At 45.0% G+C, this 24339-nt stretch overlaps 1 protein-coding gene across 2 annotated transcripts; it reads right to left on the bottom strand.

Annotated features, from left to right (window-relative positions):
* Positions 1-372: 372 nt before the first annotated feature.
* On the bottom strand, positions 373-22850 carry LOC129698855 (myosin light chain 3, skeletal muscle isoform-like). Of its 2 annotated transcripts, none has more exons than XM_055638181.1 (7): positions 22656-22850; positions 10436-10463; positions 7165-7308; positions 6857-7030; positions 3321-3398; positions 3175-3217; positions 373-656 (listed from the first exon to the last, which is right to left on the bottom strand). In XM_055638181.1, exons 1-6 carry the CDS (start codon positions 22776-22778, stop codon positions 3189-3191), a joined length of 576 nt encoding a protein of 191 aa, XP_055494156.1. In that variant the 5' UTR covers positions 22779-22850; the 3' UTR covers positions 373-656; positions 3175-3188. The 2 variants fall into 2 exon arrangements, with proteins under 2 accessions (XP_055494156.1, XP_055494158.1); XM_055638183.1 differs by lacking the exons at positions 10436-10463; positions 22656-22850 and adding exons at positions 10585-10609; positions 10702-10834.
* Positions 22851-24339: the final 1489 nt, after the last annotated feature.

Here is a 24339-nt window from a genome sequence, read left to right as displayed (position 1 = left end):
CTGAGCTTCCACTTCCTCTATGCTCACCAAATAGTTGCTGCCAGGAAACCATGGCAAAGACTGTCTGATGCCAAGCAACACCAATGTTGGATGAATGCTGTCATACTACCTGATGTCATATGATCAAGTAAGCCAATTAGAAAACATTTTTTTCTAGATAACTTGAAGCTTTTGCAATTTAACTGAGAACAACATTGAAGGTTCTCAAAATAGCAGAGCTGGACTAAGTGTCAGGAAAAATGGCAGCACACTATCCAGTGCTAGATAGTTGAAAAGTTAATGCTGTCAACGTTAAACACTTTATTGTTTTTTTTAGTATTTATGAACGAAGACTGCCCCATGTAGAGATATAACATGGAAGATACAGGCAGAGACTGACCACGAGCCTTTATTGGATGCTGACTTCCCTGCGCACTTTTCAACCACATCAAACATCGTGGACAAACTAAGCAGTTTTATCCATCCGGTTTGGTACCAAAAATATCTTCTTTTCTTTTTTCCCCTTTTTGTTGGTTGAAACATAGTTCATTGGATATGTAAAAAAAGCAGTTCTTGTGCAGCCTGAAAGTAGACCAATTGCACAGTTGGGACAGTTCCATGTTGTGATATCTTGGCTGCGTCAGGTGTTCAGTGACTTAGAACCATGTGCATCAATTCTGGAAACCAATACCAATGCAAAGAACATGAACAAAGTGTAACATTCTTGCAGTACAAAACGTATTTTAAAAAAAAAACAATTTCTAAAAGCATTGATTTCCAAGTTTTTAAACACTCACAACCCCTACCTTAATCATCTAGCCCTCTTACACCACCTCCCTGCCACCCACCCACCCCATCCCCTCTCCGATAGCTGGAACTCCTTCAATGCACTATGCATCATCTACAGGATGCGCTGTAACAATTCGTCAAACACCTTATGTAATATACACCTGTCATATTTCAGGAAGTCATAAGACTTTGTTTGGGAAAGACTTTAGTTGGAGAGCTTCCACGTCTTTCCTGCAACGGAGCGACCAGTACTGCATGCAATATTCCAAATGGAGAGGGCGCAGAGGAGCTTTACCAGAATGCTGCCTGGTGAAGTTTCAGCTATAGGGAGAAGTTGGATAAACTTGGATTGTTTTCTCTGCAATGTCAGAAGTTCAGGGGAGACGTTAGAAGTATAGATAGTCAGAGCCTTTTTCCCCAGGGTGGAAATGTCCAACTCTCAAGGGAATAGCTATAAATTGATGGGGAAAAAGTCCAAGGGAGAAATGCAGGCTATTTTACACAAAGGGTGGTGGAGGCCTGGAATACATTGACAGGGCTGGTGTTGGAGGTAGATAGGATTGTAGTGTATAAGATGCTTTTGGATAGGCACATGGAAATGCAAGGAATAGAGGGATACAGATCATGTGCAAGCAGATGAGGTCAGTTCAGCGAGGCATCATATTCGGCCCAAACATTGTGGGCAGAAGGGCCCGTTTCTCTGCTGTACTGTTCTATGTTCTAAACACAAAGCCCACTGTCGAAAATGGACAACAAGCGTTTGGAAACACCACAAGTTCCAGATTTTTCTCCAGTGCAGCACACAATCTGGCTGTACATGGGAACAAAAATGAAAAGAAGCATGCGCAGGCCATCTGGTGGTAAAACTTTGAGATGAGAAAAACATTTTTCACAGAGAGTGGTGAATCTCTGGAATTCTCTGCCACAGAAGGTAGTTGAGGCCAGCACATTGGGTATATTTAAGAGGGAGTTAGATGTGGCCCTTGTGGCTAAAGGTATCAGGGGGTATGGAGAGAAGGCAGGTACAGGATACCGAGTTGGATGATGAGCCATGGCGGTGCAGGCTCGAAGGGCCGAATGGCCTACTCCTGCACCTATTTCTATGTTTCTATGTTTAAAGAAGGAATATGGTATGCTTGCCTTCATTGGTCAAGGCATTGAGTATGTATCAAGCATTGAGTATGTTGCAGCTTTATCAGACTTTGGTTATGCTGCATTTAAAGTATTGCTTGCAGTTCTGGTTGTCCCATTGTGATAAGGAGATGGAAATTTTGGGGAGGGTGCAGAAGAGGTTTACCAGAATGGTGCCTGGATTTGAGGGTATTGTGTACAAGGAGAGGTTGGACAAACTTGGATTGTTTGCTCTGCAGTGTCGGGGGCTAAGGGAAGACCTGATGGAAGTACATAAAATTATGAGGCGTAGACGGAATAATCTTTTTTCAGAGTGGAAATGTCAAAGTGTAGAGGGCATAGTTTTAAGGTGAAAGGGACACATTTTAAAGGAGATATGCAGGGCAAGTTTATTTTTTACATAGTGCATTGAACATGCTGCCAGGGGCGATGGTCTAGGCGGATATGGCAAGTGCATTTAAGAAGCGTTTAGCTAAGCACATGGATTGACAGGGAATTAAGGATCACATGCAGGCAGAGGAGATTAACTCGGCATCATGTTTGGCACAGACATTGTGGGCTGAACGACCTATTCCTTAACTGTACTGTTCTATGTTCGATCATTCAAGCTATGATTTTAATATGTACTGTAAGTCCATCACAATTATTGGCTCAAAATTCAGGATAACCCAGTGTCCTCTACTGTCATGACGGACATGGGGACCAAGTTCAACATATGGACTGTACCAGCTAACATCCTCAAAGAGAGACAATAAATACCAGTTTTGCCAGTGACGCCCATATCCTATAATGAGCAAGAATATTGGATCATTCCTTTAACCTTACACATATGCTTTCATTTGAAATAAATTGTTTGACATCGACTTAAAATCAGGATTGTTACTTTTTACCCAGTTCAAACATTAGGTGATGGAAAGGGAAATGTTAAGGTGCTGCTGTAACCTTCAGGCATTACCTGCTCATGAGGATCTTGCAAACCACTATGTTCTGTCTGCATAGAGATGCTGTAATTCCTGCCTGGTTTTGGTCTGGAAAAAAACCCCACCCCCCAAGGACATCCTGAACACACTTTGTACTCCACCTGGAGCTACATATCTCCCATTCTGTGCTTTCTCTTTCTTAAATGTCTTGATAGTAAACTGCTGAGACACAGCTGATAGCTGTTCTGTGCAGCCACTGGGCTATTAGCCAGCAAGTGGAAGTCACAAATTAGGAACTGTACACAACGTGAAACAGAGCACGATGCCAAAAGACATCTGAAGGAAGTAAGCATACCTTGGAGATCCATTTTAAACAGACATGATGTGTTTGACAAAAGCTGAGAAAGAAAAATAGAATAAATGAGTAAGATGTCGCATGAGAAAATAAAAGGAAATTCCAAACAATTGAAAGAAAATGACCACGTTCATTCAAACAAATACCTTCATAGTTGATGCAGCCATTGGCATCTTCTTGGCCTTTCAGCAGTTCTTCCACCTGTTCTTCTGTCAGCTTCTCACCTGATGCACACAACAAAAATTGCTGCATCATTCCCTCCATTACAATGGACAATCTCTCCCCGTACCCAATTTACTAGTGCACAGTAACAGCTTCGTACAGCAACAAGAGCCAGAAAACAGGAATAGGCAACATTTGCCACAAAAGAAACCTGGACAAACAAACATCTAAGAGGGCAAACAGGTCACTCCAGCAAAAACCTCTGGATAATTTAGCGAGGATTTTGAATACCCAATGAATAGGATTTCTGAGAGAATGACTGCAGCTACATAATGGGCCATCAATATCTAGAAAGTGAACTAATTCCAGGTGTGATGCTAGAACAATATCCTATGCTGTCATCAGCAGTACTCCCCATTGTTCACACACCCATTCACTGCTTCATCACCACCTTGTGCTTTCCGACTTATCCCATTGCATGGTTGCCCCACTGTCACCAGCCATTCTGACTCTCTACCCTTGCCCACACTGTCCTCATGTTCACATTATATTTCTTCCAAGCGAAACATTGATCCATTAATATTGTCAGACAAACAATATTAACGATCTGGATGAAACTGTGAGCAGTTTGATTAATAAGACACCAAAATTGGCTGTATTGTGTACAGTTAAGAAAGTAATCTAAGGTTACAACAGGATCTAAATCAACTGGGATAGTGGTGAAGGAATGGCAGATGGAATTTAACTTCGACAAGCATGTTCTGCATTTTGAGGAATTAATCCAGGGCAAGGCATTGAATGACAGAACCTGGGGAGTGTTGTCCAACAGACAGACATAGGAACAGAAGTGCACACTTCCCTGAAAGTGGCAACACAGGTAGACAGGGTGATGAAGAAAGTGTGCAACATTCTGGCATTCATCAGTGAGGCACAGTGCAGATGTTGGAATGTCATGTTATAGTTGTACAAAGCAGTGGTTAGGCTGCATTTGGAGTACTACGTGCAGTTTTTATAACCATGTTACAGGAAAGATGTGATTAAGCTAGGGAGGGTGCCGAAAAGATTCACAAGAATGTTGCCTGGATTGGAGGATTGTATGGATGAGTTATAAAGAGAGATTGGATAGGCTGGAGTGAAGAAGGCTAAGAAGTGACATGATGGAGGTATATAAAATATGAGAGCCCTACATCAGTTTTTTGCTAGAGTCTGTTTCCCATTGCATGGATGCCTAAAACTAGAGGGCATGGGTTTAAGGCGAGAAGAAAAAGGTTTAATGTGAATCTGAGGGTTAGTTTTTTTCGCACAAAGAGTAGTTTGTAGTCAGGAATGAAAGGTCAGGAGCAATGATAGAAGCAAGAACAGTAATGACATTTAAGAGGCATCTGAATGGTACTTGAGGGGTATTGTTCAGATGCCTCTGAAGTAAAATTGATGAACTCACTTTCTTCCACATTGAACATATTGTTCCATGATGTTCCATGTTGATGCCTATGCACTCCTTGCTTCTATATGCACTCCTCTTGCCTTGCAACCTCATCACTATTCGCATTCCCACTTAATTTTGTGCGATTCACAAAACATGAAAGCATTACATTTGTCCCAGATTATTTTTAGCTGTGCTCAACAATATCATACAAGTCACAATGGCAAACCAAAAAAAGATTAATTTATTCACTCTCTGTTATATATCCGTTAACCAGCTCTCAATCTTTATTGGTGGTACAAAGAACTGCAGATGCAGGTTTACAAAAAAAAAGACTAAATGCTGGAGTAACTCAGCTGGTCAGGCAACATTTCTGGAAAATATGAATTGGAGATGTTTCCGGTCAGGGATCTTCAGACAATATGGTGGGGGGAAGGGGGGGGGGGGTTGTTGGGGAGATAACATAAAGTGTGAGATAAGGATAAAAGACATGCAAATTGTGCAGCCAGAGGAAGGAATATAGATGGACGGGGAAGGGGAGAAATGGGTGTGTGTCCAGGTGAGGCACAGGAAAGAAAGGGAGAAGTAAGGAATTTTTTTTTTTTTTAATTTAAATCTCAATCTATGTTATTACATTACTCCAATTCCATGTGTTCACTTTGTTCACTGAACCCCTTTGGGACCTAATCAAAGGACTTCTGAAAATCAAAATATACCACATTCTTTTTCCTTCATCCAATTTACTAGAAACATCCTTAAAGAACTCAGATTTGTTAAACATGATTTATCTTTCATTAATTTATATTAACTCTGCTCGGTCATATATTTTTTAAGTGTCTTGAAGTCCATATTATAGATTCCACAATTTCCCAATGACTAATGTCCACTGTCAGTCTATTGGATTGATAATCCCCATTTCCTCTCACCTTCCTTAAACAGGAGCTATCCTCAAATCCATGGAGACAATTCCAGAATCTGTAGAATCTTGGAACGCTAACCAGCATATCCACTTTCCCCACAGTCACTTCCTTCAAAACTCTGCAATGTGGATTACTGGTTCCTTGGGACTAATTTCCAGCATAATTCATCTATGTAGAAGTATTCCTTTACACTCAAGTCTCCAGCCAGCCTGTTCCGATGTGTATTAAAATTCCGTACACTCGTTCAAGTAATGACTTGGCCACGATTCATTCCCCGAGCATCACCTAACAAGCACTTGCTCAATGGTGGGACTTTGCTATCAGGTAACTGGGCAATTCCTCTGCTATTAGGCAATGTACTCTCGTGGGGTCATATAGATGCATATTAACACATTAGGAAAACCAGTTCTGGATTTAGCCCAAGTGTCTTAATGCAAAATACATTGGCAGCACAACTGTGTTCAAACTGTTACAGAAAAGACAAGTGCCAGACTCTCCATGTAGATTTTTTTTTAATTCTTCTTCTATGCTCTCAAATTTACTTTGCTTGAATGGCCTCATTTTTACGTTAATTACAGTCATACTTTAACATTGTAGATGTCATGGAGCATAGGGTATGCAACATGGAAACAGGCCCTTTGGCTCAGCTCATCACATGACTAAGTGGCCTGTTCGACACAGTCCCACATCCTTGCCATTGGCCCGTATGCATCCAGAACCTTTGTATCTATGCACTGGTCCAAGTGTCTTTTAATCGTTGATATTGTATCTGCCTCTACCACTTCCTCTGGCAGGTTGTTCCATGTACTCAGCCCTACCCTCTGTGAGAAAAAGTTGCCTTTCGGGTCTCTTTTCAATATTCTCCCTCTCACCTTAAGCCTATGTAGTCTAGTTCTAGACTCTCCTTTCCTGGGGAACAGACTGTGGATATTCACTTTATTTATGCTCCTCATTATTTCATCAAATTCCATGTCACCCCACACCCTCCTATGCTCCTGGGAGTAAAAAAGCCAGCCTCTCCTTCTACCTTAAACATCCCAGACCCAGTAACCTTATAAATCTTCTTTGGACCCTTTCCAGTTTAATCACATTCTTCCAATAACAGGGTGACCAAAACTGCACACATTCTCCAAATTTGGCCTTATCTACATCATGTCCCTATGTGCCCCTGTCTTACCTAGTGTGGCCAGAACGTGGCGGAGTTCAGCGCCCATCACTGTGCCATTGCCTTCCTTGTCAAACACGCGCAGACCCTCAACAAAGTCCTCGTAGGATCCCTGATCCTTGTTGTTAGCCATGGTCTGGAGCATGGGAAGAAACTGGTCAAAATCAATGGCTTTGTTGGCCATTTCTAAAGAAAGGAACATAAAAATAAAAGATGACAAATTATCAGGCCATGGTCCTCAGGATATATGATTTTTGTAGAATCGGAATTACGCAACACAGGAGTGTACTTGAGACATCCATTCTGTACACGATACCTACCCTCCGCACTGGGGTTACTCAGGATCTTCTTCACTTCAGCGTTAGTTGGATTCTGGCCGAGAGCCCTCATGACATCTGAAACCTGGACCAAGGTGATCTTGGAATTGCCAGTCCTGTCAAACAGGAGGAAAGCCTCCTTGAAGTCTAAGGGGTAGAGAACATGACAATATATACAATGGGATGGATAAGATTGGAAAGAATAAATTAAACTCTGACCACATTAAAATCACCAGTCCAGTGCCACCCTACACAATATAAATACAGACTAAGAATGCTAAAAAAAGGCAGAAAACCCACTGAAGCAGACGGAATGAGTGTGAATGTTTAGTACATTTGTAATGGCATTTATACGTACATTAGTAAACATGCTCGCATTCATTTGTGAATCAAATTTGAAGGACAAGTTTATATTCAGTGACCTTTTTTGGTGGGGTTTAAGCAACCAGCATGTAGTGGAAAATTCTACCACCATCTCATGGCAAATGATGGATCTCCCAAGGAAATACAAGTATTTTGCGGCAAAGCTACTGGACACTTATAGCACTGGCCGACTGAAACTGACCTCCACTATTTGAGGTACCTGCTCCATTGACTGCAGTGTTGTCAAATATTCTGACATTTCATTTCTTACTGAGATATCAGAGCATATCTGATCTTATCAGAGCAGTCTGATTTCACCATTTATTTTCCTGTAATTCATTCTTTCACATGTGCTGAACCCCAACACTCCTAACAGCCACCTACATTCGCTGTGATTTACAGTAACTATTTAACCTACCAACCCACATCTCTTTGGGATATGGGAGAAAGTCTGATGACAAGAGGAAATCTAAGTAGTCTCAGGGAGAATGTGCACAGGCAATACCTGCATCAGGATTGAACCCAGGTCACTGAGATGATGAAGCAGAAGCATTCACTGCGTGTCAATATGCAATTTGGAGAAAAGAGAGAAAAAGGAGAGTGGAAACAAGCCCTTTATCCCACTCAAATCCATGCTGACCATGGATCATTCGTTCACACTAGTTCCATATTATCCCACTTTCGCACCCTACACACTGGGGCAAATTTTATAGAAGCAGGATCTGTAATCAGGATGGAACCCGGGTCTCTGGTGCTATGAGGCAGCAGCTCTATCGCTGCACCACTGGGCTGCCCCAGCGTTCCAGTATTTTCTATTTTATTTTTAATTTGGTTTTCAGTTATAATTCTGCCTGAATCAGGAACAGCAACATCACTATACTCACCATAACTATAACTATATCAAACTGATGGAGTAGAGGGATGGGGTGAGGGGAAGAGGTGGAACAAGAGCTGGCATAAAGTGAAAGATCCATAGGAGACGCAGTGGGATTAGTATAGGGGGGTTGCACGTAAGGTCACTGGGTCATAGGGCCTGACGCACGGAGCGCTCAATCCATCTGGAGGACATCCGTATACGTTATTAATGCAAGAAATGCGTACTTTCCTACCTGTTAAAAACTGCCAAAATGTAGAATTTTTGCGCTGAAAAAAAATTGTGGAAGTCGGGGTAAGTGTGAGAGACATGTACCCAACTTCAGTATTCGAAAAGTGAAGCGAAATAAAGGTAAAGAGAAGCGAGAGCTGAAGGGACAACAGCAGCTAAAGTGCTTGGTAAACATTGGCTGTGCAATATTGGAATTGAAAATATTGGGAATTATCGCATTTGCTCACTGCATTTCATCAAGTAAGGCATTATTTGTGTTTTTCTTGATTCCTTTGGAATCTAAAAAGTCTCAGAAGTGATAAATCTGGCTGTAAAATTTTCTTCAGATGCGTTTTCATTTTGTATGTAACAACCCACGAGAACCATGGGTGATCTAAAAAAAATTACAGCCAGATTTATCACTTCTGAAACTTTTTAGATGCCAAAGGAATCAAGAAAAACACAAATAATGCCTTACTTGATGAAATGCAGTGAGCAAACGGCTAATGTTCGCCAAGCACTCTGTCTGTTGTTGTCCCTTCAGCTCTCGCTTCTATCTACCGTCATTTCTCCTCACTTTTGGAATTCTGAAGTAGGATAAATGTCTCACACGCTTATCCCGATTGCCATAATTATTTACAGCGCAAAAAATGACAATTTCAGCGGGTTTTAACGGGCCCGCTACGCTGGAAACAATGGTAAGTGCCTACCTGCAGTTCATCGCGTGTACTCCACTTGGCGTAGCGTAGCAACAGTACGGGTCATGGGTCGTGACCCGACTGCCGTGAAACCTCCCTATTGATTTATTTTTGACTGGTGTACCAAGATATCATGAAAAGCTTTTGTTTGTGTGCTACCCAATCAAATTAGGCAGAAACTATACACAAATATAATTAAGCCAAACGTAACTACAACGGGTATCAAGAAGTGAACTCGGAATATAGAATATATCAGAGTTCATAATTAAAGTTCCTCAGCATTGTAGTGTAACACTTCCAGTGTCTGCAGGTTGGAAAACGAGGATTCTACACTAGCTGATGACGGAGGGCAAGAAGCTGTTCCTCAGTCTGGTGGTATGTACTTTGTATCTGCTGCTGGATGGGATTGGCAAAGGAGGGAGTGACTGGTGGGAAAGGTACTTGATTATGTTGGCTGCTTTCAATCCCGAGGCAGCGTGAAGTGTAGATAGTCATTGGTGAGAGAGGTTCTCATAGAACTGCTATGGAAGAGAGGAGGTGATCTTCATCAAAGTGGGCATTACTTTGCGATTTCACAGTGGAGCAGTGAAAGATTGCTCAAGGATTCTGCACCTGAGTCTTGCGTCTCCTCAATGAAAGACGTCTTTCACTGCACCCCCCTCTGTGGCTCTTTTGTTCTCGGCCCGCCCCTTCCCCTCGCCGTTTTCTGCTTGCTTTCTCCCAAGAGTTTGATGAAGAGCCTCAACTCGAAACGCGGTCTGTCCATTCCCCTCCACGGGTGCTGTGTGACCCGCAGAGTTCCTCCAGCACTTTAGCTTTGCTGGAGATTCCAGCGTCTCCCCACTCTCACACACAAACGCTCCCGGCCAAATACTGAGCCCGTCCACAGGCGCCAGCGCCCTCCCAAAGGCTGAGAGGAAACACCCATCATTACATCTTCCCCACGGCCACAGCACCGCACCCCGTCGCCCCCACTCCTATCCCCAGCACCGCACCCCGTCGCCCCCACTCCCAGACCCGGGCTCTCAGCCGTCTCCTGCACCGGGTTGTGAGCGGAGCGGGATCCGCAGGTGGCCGAGGGAGGGTGGGGGGTGGGAGAGGGGGCATTGCTGGGGAAACCGCTTCTCACCTTCCTGCTGATCCGCACTGAACTCGATCTGTAAAAGAGAAAGAGGAGGAGGATTGGAGAGGTGGAGAGGGCGCCCGGGCCGGGGGCAGCAGCGAGCAGGAACAAGGCTCCATGCGGCTGCCTCGGCCCGGGACCCCGGTGTCACTTACCAGTAATCTCGTCTGCTGAGAACGACTGCAAAAGAAGAAGAAGAAATCAGAGGTTGGACACATTGCAAATGCAGCGGGAGGGGAAGCGACTATGCGGCGGTCAGCAACGCGACCCACCATGGCTGGAGATCGGCAAGGGGCGCTGAGCTCTTCCCACGGATGGAACTGCAGCAGCCCGGCTCCCGGCTTCTTATTGCCGGCGCTCAGTGACGGGGCAGCGGATCAGGTGTCACCGCGGAACGGCCCACCCCTCTCTGTCAGAGTTCTTTAACTTTCTTAGGGCAGGAGCAGGACGCTTGAAATACCCGGCTAGGCTATTTTGGGAGCACGGAGTCTGTGGCATGTCAGCACTTTCCAGGGTCCGCCCCTGCCCGCCTCCATTAGTCTGCGAGCGCTCGCTGGTCCAAGTGGGTCCCTGCTATAAAAGGAACCTTGGTATTTTTATGGGCAGTTATTGATGTCAGGGGAATAAGATTGGTGCAATGCAGGAACACGATATTATTGGGTGGTAACGTGGTCTCCGAGGAGGCTTCAATGGGATAAGTGCAAGCTGTGATCAGGCGAGGTAATGACCGATGGAATCTAACGATGTGAAAAAAAAAGAAAAAGATCTGCAGTATCAACTCAGACCCACCGCCTCTCCCCTCCCCTCCACATCGAGGAGACGAGCGCTGGTATTAACCAAAGGGTGGGACGTCTAGGGTTGAAACATTGATGAGGTGTTCAAGTCGAGTTTGTATCAACAGAAACATGGCTGAGAGAAGGGCAGGACTGGCAGCTCAATATTTCAGGGTATAGATGTGAAAGGCATTGGGGGTATACAGTGGAGGAGGTTGTCTTTTTGACCAAGAAGGACATAACTACAATGCTCAGAAAGAACATTCTTGGGGGATCATCCAATGAGGCTAAGTAGACACAATTTAAAAATAGGAAGTGGATGTTCACTTGGATGGGGTTGTTTTATAGGCCTCTCATTAGTCACAATGAATTAGAGGAGCAGATATGAAGGGAGATTACACATAGCTGCAAAAGATAAAGGTACTGTAGAAATTGTAGGTTTCAACTACCATTTTACCACATTTTAAAGGGGCTGAATGGGATGGAGGTTAAATGCATTCAAGAAAGCTTCCTTAATCATAGCATAGTGGACCCAATTAAAGAAGGTGCAACACTGGACCGACCCCTTATAGTGAATGAGTTAGGACAAATGACTGAAGAGCAGATGAGGGAGCACTTTGGGACCATAATTCCATTAGTTTAACCTAGTTATGGAGAAGGATAGGACTGGCCCACAGTTGTGTCAAGGCTGATTTTAGGCACAGGTGAAGCTCTGGAAGACTGGGTGGTGGCTGTTGTTGTGTTAATATTCAAGATGGGTGCGAGGACAAGCCAGGCAAGTACAGGCTGGTGAATCTGATGTCAGTGGTGGATATGTTGTTGGAGAGGATTCTTTTAGGGACATGATCTATCAGCAATTGGATAGGCACAGACTGATGGAGGATAATCAGCATGACTTTGAATGTTGGAAATCATGCCTCAAAAATCTATGGAGTGTTTTTTAAAGAGGTCGCCAAGAAGATTGATGAGGACAGGACAGTGGAAGTTGTGGACTTTGGCAAGGTATTTTGACAAGGTCCTGCATAGTAAGCCTGTCTGGAAGGTTAGATCACATGGAATCCAAGGTGAGCTAGCCAACTGGATTCAAAATTGGCTTGGAAGAAGGAGTCAGGGTGAAATTGTGGAAGATTGTTTTCTGACTGGATGCCTATGATCAGTAGTGTGCCACAGAGATCAGTAGTGGTCACCTGCTGTTTGTTAACTACATTTTCATTTTGGATGTTGTCTACATGGATTTTGGTCCGGTATTTAATAAAGTCCCTCATGGTAGGCTGATACAAAAGATTAAGATGCATGGGATTAACTGTGACCTAGTTGTATGGATTCATAATGGGCTTACTGATAGACGACAGAGAGTATTGGTAAAAGGGTGATATTCAGGCTAGAGGTCTGTCACCAGTGGAGCTCAGCAGTGATCTGTGCTGGGACCTCTATTGTTGGTGATATACATAAATGACTTGGGTGTACGTGTAGATGGGTAGGGTTGTAAGTTTGCAGGTGACACCAAGATTGCTGGAGTTGCGGAATGTGAGGAAGCCTGTCAAAGTACATAGCAGGATATACATCAGCTACAGAAATAGGTGAAGAAATGGCAGATGAGTTTAATCCAAGCAAGCGTGAGGCATTGCATTTTGGGAGGATAAATGTGAGGTGAAAATATATAATTAATGGCAAGACCCTCAACAGCATTCATGTGCAGAAGACTTTTGGGGTCCGTCTATAACTCTTTTCAATTTCAAACACGTAGATTGAGTGGTAAAGAAAGACATATTGAATGCTTGCTTTCATATGTTGGGGTGCCTGATAGAAATATGTAAAATTAGAAGAGGCATGGATAGGGTAGATGGTCAGGATGGTCATATCAAATACTAGAGGGCATGGCTTTTAAATGAGAGGGGCAAAGTTTAAAGGAGATGTGCGAAACAAGGTTTTTTACACAGACGGTGGTGAATACCAGTAATGTGCTGCCAGGGGTAGTGGTGGAGACAGATACAACAGTGGCGTTTAACAGGCATTTGGATAGGTACGTGGCTATGCAGGGAATTCAGGGATATGGATCATGTGCAAGAAGATAAGAGTAGTTTATCTTGGCATCATATTCACCACAGACATTTTGGGCCAAAGGACTTGTACCTGTGCTGTGCTGTACTATTCTATGTTTTATGTCAATGCAGTTAACACCGTTAGTAAATATGGAACGTTACAACAAAAATGGTAATCATGATCAGGATAACAGCCATCTAAGTTTACAACAGGATCTAAGTTGGCTGGGAAAATGGACCAAGGAATGACAAATTAAATTTAACTCTGCTAAATATGAGGTGTTGCAGAGCAGAGTTCCACAGTTAATGGTAGAACTGGAGTCAGGTTGACATAGTGGTGAAGAAGGCATTTGGCACGCTTAACTTCATTGGGAAGATTATTGAGTACAAATTTTATTGGTACATCATGATGCTGGTATAGAAGTAATTGGTGAGATCACACTTGGAGTTCTCTGTGCAGTTCAAGTAGCACAGCTACAGGAAGGATGTCATTAAGTTGGAGAAGGTGTCATATAGATTCACCAGACCATTACCCGGGCTTGCGGGCTTTAGTTATAGGGAGAGGATGGATAGGCGAGGACATTTTTCTTTGCAGTTTGGATACTGAGGAGTGACCTTATTGAGGTGCAGAGGATCACGAGGGGTATGGACAAACTGAACACTCACAATCTTTTTCCCAGGGTAGATGATTCTAAAACTAGAGGGCATAGGATTAAGGTGAGAGGAGAGAGATATAAGAGGGACCTCTGGGGCAACTTTTTCACACAGTGAGCTATTTGTATCTGGATTGAACTGCCAGAGGAAGCCATAGAAGATGATGCAATTATGACTTTTAAAAAACATTTGTACAGATGGATGGATATGAAGGATTTTGGAGAGCTCTGGTCCAAATGCAGGCAAATATGTCTAGCCCAGTATGCCTACTTGGTTGGCATGGACAAGGTGAGCTGAATGGCCTGCATCCTTGCTGTAAAGATCTATGACTCAACCATGACATCCCAATTCTTATACTCAACATTTTTGTGCAAAAGCTAGGGAACGAGACAACATTCCAACTGTAGTGGTGAAGACCTGCACTTTGGAAATAGCTTCACTTCTTTCACACAGTACAGACTACAAATCTGACCTGCCAATGTTATTATTCTCAAAGTGATAGAATCTGTCTTCAATAGCGAGTCATAGTCATACAATATGGATTCAGACCATTCACCACATGATGTCCACACCAACCAGTGGGTACCCATCCTATCAATCCCATCCTGCAGATCCGGGCACATAACCATGTATGCATAGGCACATCTTTAATGTTGTCAGTAACTCTGCTTCCACCACTCTCTCTGGCAGTGTATTCCAGGACTTGTGCAAAATAGGTCTCCCTCAGATCCCTGTAAATCTATTCCACCTTACCCAATGTCTAAGTCCTCTTGTTTTATCTACTTTTGAGAGTTTTCTGCATTCTAGCCTATACCGACGTACTTTTTACATACCCCAACCATGTCTCTTCTTAATCTCCCGCCTTTTAAAGAAAACCAACCTCATAATTTAACGTTAGATCCCAGGCAACATCTTCTCTAGCGCTATCACATCTTTCTTACAGTGCGGTGAAGTATCAACAATCACTTCCTCAAAGATGCTCAGTTTGGAATGTGTCAGGAACACTCAGCTCAAGACCACACCACAACTTTAATCCAAACATAGCACAAGAGCTGAATTCTGCAGGTGAGGGGACTGACTGCCACCCATATCGTGGATGCATTTGACTGAGTGTGGCATCCTGAAGCTTAACACCATTTAGGTCAAAGCATCAACTGATTGTCACCTCATCCTAACATTAATTCATATTAATACAGCTTCTCATTACCACATGCTCAAGGGCATTTTCTGATCCTGGTGGAGATTCCAGACCCCCAGAAAGTAGTACAATTAACTTCCACCATTGACAGAAATATGTCAAGGGATCCTTGAGTGTCTACACACAAGCTTCAATAGCATTCAATAGTCCATGTAAATATTATAGATACACATATGATTTGTGGCACAGTAAGAGGGCATTTCCCCATGAGGATGATATGTAAGATACAAGCACTAATCCAATCTTCCCTCCCTCCCTTCATCGCCACTGAACAATGTATTCACTGTTCCTTTCCTCTAATGCCTTTGCCCAGTTTTCCTTTGAACACATTCAAGTTGCTCACTCAACTATTCCAGATTCTAATTGTGTGTCAAAGTGATGTTTCTGAATTCCTTGGAGCCTAAGTGATTGTAGATGCTGAAATCTGGAGCAAAGATTAAACCATTGGAAGAACAGTGCGTCAGGCAGCATCAGTGGAAGAAAAGGGATCATCGGAGTTACAGATTGAAACCCTGCACCAGTTAGAATTTAAGGTCTCAACCTGAAACATCAACCATTCCTTTGCCTTCACAGGTGCTGCTTGACCTGCTGAGTTCTTTCAGCAGTTTACTGAATTCCTTCTTGCATTCATTAATAGCCATTGTTTGTGTTACGCTAATTTTGAACCTACCCATAAATAGGACATCCTGTACATCTATCTAATCAATACTTCCTAATTTTACAGATATTCTTTAAGTGGCACCTCAGTCATTTATGATATGGTTAAAATTTCATAGGTGTAACTGATGGGTTCTGATACAACCTCTTAATTTTCTATTGTCCAGCACATCCATGTAGGTGGTCCAGGACAATGTGCTTTATTCTAACCATGGTCCAAGCAAAGTTCTATACAACCTTTACCTACCTTCCCCATCTGTCCCTCTTGGAGGCATCTCCATAACTCATTGGCTTATAAATCTTGGTCTTTCTGTCCTTGGCCTCCTCCATTTCTAGAGTGAGGCCACACACTAATTGGTGGAACAGCACCTTATATTCTGCGTGAATAGATAAAACCTAATAGAATGAACATTGAATTCTCCAATTTCGTTGGAGAATTCAACTTCAAACCCCCCTGCCCCACTATCTCCTACCTCATCAGTCATCCTGCTCCTTTCCCTTCCTTTGTACACTCATCTCCCACTCCTAAGCCCCATCTTTTCCCTTTTCAAGGTGGCACCGTGATGGCTGCCATTGTGTACTGCTTCTTGCTGTTTTGTCTGTGGTCTTTTGTGTCATCTGTGAATATCCCGCTAAGATCACTTTCATGAGAGAGGTGCTCATTGACATTAGATATTCGGTACATCCAAACATCATTCCGGATTTCTCTCACTCACTGGATTATTTTGACATTCTCGTCGGCGGGGCTGTGGTTGTGTTCAAGGTCTTGAGATGGAAGAGGACCTGTGGGGAGTGCTCTGGAGCACTCGCCCGACTCCAGCGATGAGGATTACGCACACCGCTCCCGAGCATATTCCTTACAAATCTACGTTCTCTCAACAACAAAGTGGACGAACTGCAACTCCTGTGCCAAACAAACAAGGACTTCTCTCGAGCCGCTGCCCTGTGCTTCACCGAGACCTGGCTGTGTGAGTTGACCCCAGACAATGCGTTGCAACTGGCTGGCTTTCAACTACATAGAGTGGACCATGAAGCATAGGCAGCGTGAAAATCAAGAGGTGGTGGAATTTGCTTCTATACTAAACAGGACTGGTGCAGCGACATCACAGAACTGTCTAACTTCTGTTAACCTAATCTGGAATCTTTTTTTATGAATTGCAAACCCTTTTATTCTCCGAGGGAATTTACCTCTTTTATTCTCACTGGAGTTTACATCCCCCCCTCAAGCCTGCATACGTGAGGCGCAAACGCAACTCGCTGACCGTGTAATGAGTAGAGAGTGACTTCCCGGACTCCATGGTCATTGTTTTGGGGTATTTTAACAAGGCTAACCTCAGCCGAGACCTTCCAAAATACATACATCACGTTACCTGCCCCACCAGAAGGGAGCGAACACTCGATCATTGTTATACTACAATCAGGAATACATATCGCTCTGTTCCCCGTCCAGCTCTGTGCTGAACAACTGGCACCAGTCTACACAGACAGTTTCAATCAGTCCCTGCAAACCTGCACTGTCCCGGCCTGCTTCAAAGTCTCCACTATTGTTCCCGTACCTAAAACACCAAGGATTACTGGTCTTAATGACTACAGGCCTGTCGCACTGATCTCTGTAGTCACAAAGGCTCTTGAAAGACATGCTGGCCCACTTGAAAAATATCACAAACCCCTTGCTGGACCCACTGCAGTTTGCATACCGGGCCAATAGATCTGTGGATGATGCAGTCAACCTAGGCCTGCACTTCATCCTCCAGCACCTAGACCGCCAGGATTTTGTTTGTGGATTTTAGCTCTGCATTCAACACCATTGTGCCAGAGCTACTACACTCCAAACCCTCCCAATTGGCTGTGCCTAAACCCCTCTGTCAGTGGATCATCAACTTCCTGACAGACAGGAAGCAGCATGTGAGGCTGGGAAAGCACATCTTGGACCCGCTGACCCTCAGCATAGGAGCATCGCAAGGCTGCGTACTCTCCTCTCTCCTTTACTCTCTCTACTCCAACAACTGTACCTCTGTCAAGCTTTTCAAGTTTGTGGACGACACAACCCTGATTGGACTGATCCAGGATGGGGAGGTATCTGCCTACAGACAGGAAGTGTCACAGCTGGCGTCCTGGCGTCATCACAACCTGGAGCTCAATGCTCTTAAGACAGTGGAATTGATGTAGATTTTAGGAGAGCTCCCCCTCCTTCCCCCCCCCCCCCCCCCCCCCCCCCCCCCCCCCCCCCCCCCCCCCCCCCCCCCCCCCCCTCACCATCAATAACACCATTGTCACATCTGTGGAGTCTTTTAAGTTCCTTGGAACCATAATCTCCAGGGACCTTAAATGGAGGGCCACCATCCACTCCGCAGTCAAAAAGGCCCAACAGAGGATGTACTTCCTGCAGCAGCTGAGGAAACACAATCTGCCACAGGCAATGATGGTCCAGATTTACACTACCATCGTAGAGTCTCTCCTCACCTTCTCCATCATGGCCTGGTTTGGCTCAGCCACCAAGCACGACATCCGGAGGCTGCAGCGCATCATTCGATCAGCCGAGAAGGTTGTTGGTTGCAACCTTCCCCCTATCGACAAACTGTACACTGCAAGAGCATGGAAGAGAGCGGGTAAGATCATCTCTGACCCCTCTCACCCTGGCAACAAACTCTTTGAAGTGCGGCCCTCCGGAAGGCAACGGTGGACTGTCAAGGCCACCACAACCAGACATAAAAACACGAGCAGTAGCTCTACTCAACAACCAAAATTCAGTAGCCTCCTTGTGCTCTGGTATTTTATTTAATTCTTCACATGTTTAAATTATAATGTTTTATTTTTAATTGTCTACTGTATATCGTGTTGTTACTTGCGAGCAAAGCACCAAGGCAAATTCCTTGTTTGTATACATATTTGGCTAATAACATTTTCTTCAATTCAATTCAATTCAATTTATCACCCTATTTTCCCTCCCCGCATCCCCTGTATTCCTCCCTCTGGCTTTATATTTCATTCACCCTTTTGTCTCCTTTTCACCTCTAGTCTATGTAACCTACACCACCCATCTGCCAATAAAACCCTCCTAACCTGTATCCATCCATCACTTGCCAGGCTTTGTCCCGCCCCCATCTCCATATGTTCCAGCTTTCTCCTCCTCTTCCCCTCCCTACTCCAATCAGTGGAAAGAAGGGTCCTAACCTGAAACATCATCTGTCAATTTCTTGGATTCACTGTGCTGGATTTCTGCAACACCTTGGTTAGTGGCGGAAGTGCTGTGTAAGTATTCATTTCATGGTTTGAGTTGAGGCCTCCATTTGTCGTGGAGAGTGACATAATGTCGTAAATTCCATATGGAAGTGGTTGGGAATTTTCAAAGAACACGCAAGGTGGTGGATGTACGGAACAAGCTGAAAGAGGACTATCCCATCATTTAACAGTTGGACAGGTACATGGATAGGACAGGTTTGGAGTGTTATGGACCAAGCGCAGGCAAATGGGACTAGGGTTGGCCGTTGTGGGCGAGTTGGGCCGAAGGGCCTGTTTCCACACTGTATTAATCTATGACTCTAAGGACCAGGAGGGCATTTCCACCAATTTGATTTTCTGACATTTTTCGTCCTTGGCACTGAGGAAACAGGGGTATTGGAATGGAACTGGCATCACCTGACAGCTGACACAGTTTACTGGGGTTACACACACGGTAATGCGTGGTGAAGGATGTGGACTAGGTTTACTTTGATTGGGACAGGTTGCTCAGAGGTTTGGCAAATAAAATGAATTGATTACCCTTGTATCCCACAATTCAGAACGCACAGAAATTATAGTTGTACTGTTTAAATTATAGAGTTCAGTACCGTTTCATTAGTAAAGGTTGTTAGGGAGAGAGAGACCTTGTTTCATTGTTGTTGCTTAAATTATTACAGATTAATTATTCATTCACCCAGCATTCATTTGACTCTGGGAAAAACTCTCTCTGCCTCAATGAAACACTCTCAGTGACCACTACCTCTTACAGGATTTTACATTGTCTGCAACTTGATAGGACATCGATGCATTTGCAATGTTCTGTTTCCTTCTTATCGTTCTCAAGAGACTGCAAAGAGGGAATGCACAGATAGATATTACTTTCATTAAGCATTCAGCAATACACCCAACACATGAAAGGGAGGATAAGGAACACCACATAAGTTATTGAAAACAATGAACCTTCCATTGAAGAAAGTGATTAACGACCTGATGCTGTCAGTTAGTAATTTCTGGGAGAAAGTGCAATATTGTGAAAATAATCACCGAAGCGCAAAGTATTGAAACCATTCCATTGGCATGCAGCAAACAACCTGGGGAATTTTAATATCACAATCATTTGTAATGAACATGCAAATCAAAAATAAACATATAAACCCAGTGAAGGAGTGGAACTCAGTGGGGATACGTAAAGGGATATTCTGTGACTATGTGGGAACAGAGTTAAGATGGAGGCAGCATATCCTCCCTCAGACCTTTTCTGTCCTATCTGTGGGACACAGTTCAATTTGAGCTGCCTGACTAGGGATTGGGACAAGGCCAGCCAGTATCTATGAGAACTCTGAACCTGCTAGCTATGTTGACGACTTAACACTCCAGGAGGACTAAAGACTGCAGATACTGGAGCAAAATAAACTGTTTAGGGGGTGTCAAGCAGCCTATGTGGAAGGAAAGGAATGTGTCAACGTTTCAGGTGGAGACTGCTTTGGGATTGGGGTGGGGAGTGGTGAAATGGGAAAGATGGCAGCATATAGAACGGGGCAGGGAAGGGGGTACAGTACAGGGGGTGGTGGGTGGAAGATGAGGAGAGGTATGTTGGTAAATGGAGCCAGGTGGGGGAGGGATAAAGAAGGTAAACAAAGGGAGAGAGAACCTGGATTCTTCCTTACAAATAACCCCATCCGGATCCTCCTTTTAGCTCTTAGAACCCCCATGACAGGCTTCAGCAGAGTCCTCAGAGTTTCCCTTACACAAATATCTTCAGAGATCCGACAGTCCTTTCATTTACCCATCAATGATCCCCTTCATTTACCCCCCAGGCTTTTATATTACCCCAATGCCATTATGTGTACCCATTCTGAATGGATTTAAGTAAGGAGGGGCCTTCTGGGAATGTGTATAAAGGGGCTCTGAGGAGGTGTGTCTCTGGAGTGATAGGTGTAATCCATTTTCTTGTGGGGAGAGGATAAATGGGCAACTGCTCTGCAGGCACAGGTTTAAGGTGATCTTATACACCTTGATGCCTTACATATAAGCCCTCCTACATATGCCTCATTAACCCCTAATTTGCAGCATGTAACACCATATATATGCTTCCAAGCCAACTAAAATATACCCTAAATATCCTTGGGTACACTTAATGTACTCCTATATAGTTTCCTTACATACTTCAAAACTAAATGCCCTTTAATATAAATCCAACAATCACCATGTATATATATCCACGGAGCTCCCTAAAAAGGATTTGAGGAGGAATTTCTTAGGTCAGAGGGTGGTGAACCTGTCGAATTCATTACTACAGACGGCTGTGGAAGCCAAGTTCATTAGACATTTTTATGGCGGAGATATATCTGGATCAGGTTCCAGATTAATAACGGTGTCAAAGATTATCGGGAGAAGGCAGGAGAATTGGGCTAGGAGAGGCTAGAACTGCCACGATTGAATGGCAGAGTAGACCCGATGGGCCGAATAGCCTAATTCTGCTTCTGTGATTTATGAATTTATGCAGTACCTTACTCGGATTCCTCATACATATACTCTCCTCAAAATCCCCTTACGTTCACCCTGCTCAGTATCACCTTACATATATATACCCGCTGAACCTCTTATCGTGTTCCCCTTCATTATGATCTGAGAAACTGTTGCCATTATTTCCGTCCGCGCCCTCGTACTGGATTTGTTGGGGAAGAGGACCGGGATTGGATGAAGTATGACGGGACTCAGTGCCATCCACAGCGTCTTATACCAGGGAACGTCTTCCAGCGAACACAGCAAGGATGGAAGTCTCTGCTCAGGTGCACCAGAAGATTAGTACCGGGAGAGAAGCCTCCCTGCCTGAGAGGTTGATGTAAGAACAGTACAGGGACCGGGTTCAATGTAAACTGAGGATGGGATTAACACGGTGTGTTAATTTCAATGCTCCCGTTGCTAATAGCACACGGGATGAAGAGTTAAGGTGGATCTTGTTCAGACCACGAGGAGAAATCCTGGATCACATTTAAATGTTCACCAGTCTTTTTTCCCGCGATTTGACATAATTCGGTCGGCGAAGATCTGGCGAGGATCCGTGCAGAGCCGCTGAACGAAGCTGCTCAGCTCAGTTCAGCAACAAGCGCAAGCCAGCCCATAACAGCTGATTAGGGGAAGGGATGGGAGTCCAGTGCATTACCAAGCAACATAGAACGAGTCTGTCCTTTTAAAGCAACGATGTCTTAATTGTAACCTTAGCTGGCACGCTATGGGTGTCGCTCCCATATTTGGCAATATTTCTGCAAGAGTTTTCAGTCTCCTGGCTCGCCCTGCGGGGGGCGGCAGCCAGGGCTGGTGACAATTTAGGCTGCAACCACTCCCAGGATCCGCGTGAAAAACTCATCATGCTGCAATTTCCCACCGCGAAGCGCTACAGCGTGTTTCTTCAAAAACAAACGTTTCAAACACATTAGACCGACATTCAGATTTATCAAAAGGCTTCGAAGAATTATCAAATGAGGGCACACAAGGAAGCAGCGAGACCGCCAGCAGCCGCGCTCATTAATCTCACGCCAGTTTCATTTGGTGCCCGTTAAAATTCTCAAAACATGCACCAGCGGAGATCTGGCACGACGGTCCTCTGGCGGGAGTTGGTCAGCGAGGTAACATGCAAAGCCAAGCCGCTTCATCACATCCCGGCAGACCATACCCACCTTGACTGAGGACAAGTCGATGGCCGGCTCCTTGGGTTTGACGGGCTCGGGGGGCGCTGCCGCTGCCGGGGCAGGAGCAGCAGCAGGAGCCGCGGGCTTCTTGGCGTCCTTCTTGGGTGCCATTTGGGATGTAGGTTGGGGCGGAGTGCGGACCGGAGTGTGGTGGCGGTGGCGAGAGGCTGTCGGCGTGGAGCGGGCACAATCTGCCTGACCGCTGGGCTATTTATGCCCCTTACCGATAAGACAAACTTGTCACATGCGTTGGATTGGACAGTGGACAGGAAGGGAGATAATCTACCCGGACTATAAATGGAACTAGGACTTCACCAAACCAGCAGGAATTCTTCAGACCAGCTCCCCTATTTTCGCACCAGCACTAAAAGGGTAGAAAGCCGCGGATTCCGCGACTCTTGACGTACTGACATGATGTTGGAACATTTTAACCGAATTCTCATCTGCTGAAGTTATACATTGCTGACATCACTGCCAGTGCATTTAGTTTCACCTGGCATTTGGGAATGAAGGGAATTCCTCGGGGTCGCAAGCACTCCATGGCCCCTTCTGCACAAAGTGCTGATTAAGCACAAGAGCGGTTTAAAAATAAAATGAAACCTATCCTGGAACAGAGCGTGCCAGTCTCCAAGGCCAGGCCGCCTCCCAACCCCCCCACCCGAGCTCCACAGACCCACCCCAACCCGGCAATGAACACAGCCCCAAAGCGCGGCTTCTCTTCACCCAGGACCCAGATATCACTGGACGACATCTGACTCCTTGTCCCCCTGTCCCGGGATAGACAACGCGCTGCACGCCCACCCTCACACCACCCCGGGCTCCAACTGGTCCGCAAATAACATTGAAACCTGGGGCAATTATGAAGGCGCTGCGTGGTTTCATCCTCCGACAGATGTGCAGAGTTTCAGATGAACACTCCCAGTCCCAGCACCCACTTCAAGGCCAACACCTGGGCAGATACGCAGCGCCTACTGCATGTCCCCAGCCTCTGGGCAGATACAGAGACCACTGCTTCTTGGCCCAGATGTGTAGTGCCTGACCGTTGGGCCTCCTCTGGCCACAATCCCTGCTGCATGGCCCGGCCGTTGGGCAAAAGGGGGAGCGCATCTTGTGGGCATATGGGCCCCACATCTGCCCTCTGCCCGACCTAGAACCCATGCAACCCGGGGCGCCCCAAATGCGACTTTTTATATATACCTCGCAAATGACAAATTGGTGTTAAAATTAGCAGAGGGGAGGCCGGTCGGACAGAGCCTTGCGCTGTCCCTGGAGGCGTGTTCAGCAGAGTGACAGTGTCCGTTAATCCCCGTCTAATCCGCACTGTGAGTCCGTTCTACAGGCCCGTGATCAGATACTCTCTCCGACATCTGGACTAGAGTTACCCGTGGGAATATATTTTTGACAAAGCAAAGCATCTTCCTCCACCCTGGTTAACGCACCTGGAGTTGGCAAAACGCCTTCAAGTTCTGGTGCAAACACATTGGGAGCAGATTACCCGGCGTCTCCCTGATGGTCCGCGCTCCTGGGCCACGCTGGACCAGGATAAATGGGAGGCTGCATTGACTGCCACCAGCCTCATCCACCCACCTACCTGCTACTTACACTGGGTGTTTAGGAATGTCATACCAAACCATCACCCAGCACCCGCTAGCAAATTAACTCTAAAATATTA

This window comes from Leucoraja erinacea, chromosome 7 (assembly GCF_028641065.1).
Source record: "Leucoraja erinacea ecotype New England chromosome 7, Leri_hhj_1, whole genome shotgun sequence".
Lineage (NCBI taxonomy): Eukaryota > Metazoa > Chordata > Chondrichthyes > Rajiformes > Rajidae > Leucoraja > Leucoraja erinaceus.
This window is presented reverse-complemented; position numbering and strand designations above follow the sequence as displayed.

Bases quoted from the DNA above. Each gene is read 5' to 3' on its own strand.
- LOC129698855 (XM_055638181.1), bottom strand. From the start codon at position 22,778: ATGGCACCCAAGAAGGACGCCAAGAAGCCCGCGGCTCCTGCTGCTGCT. The intron at 10,464-22,655 runs GTGGGTATGGTC...TCTCTTTTACAG, and splicing joins TCGACTTGTCCTCAGTCAAG to ATCGAGTTCAGTGCGGATCA. The intron at 3,218-3,320 runs GTATTTGTTTGA...TTTCTTTCTCAG, and splicing joins TGGCTGCATCAACTATGAAG to CTTTTGTCAAACACATCATG.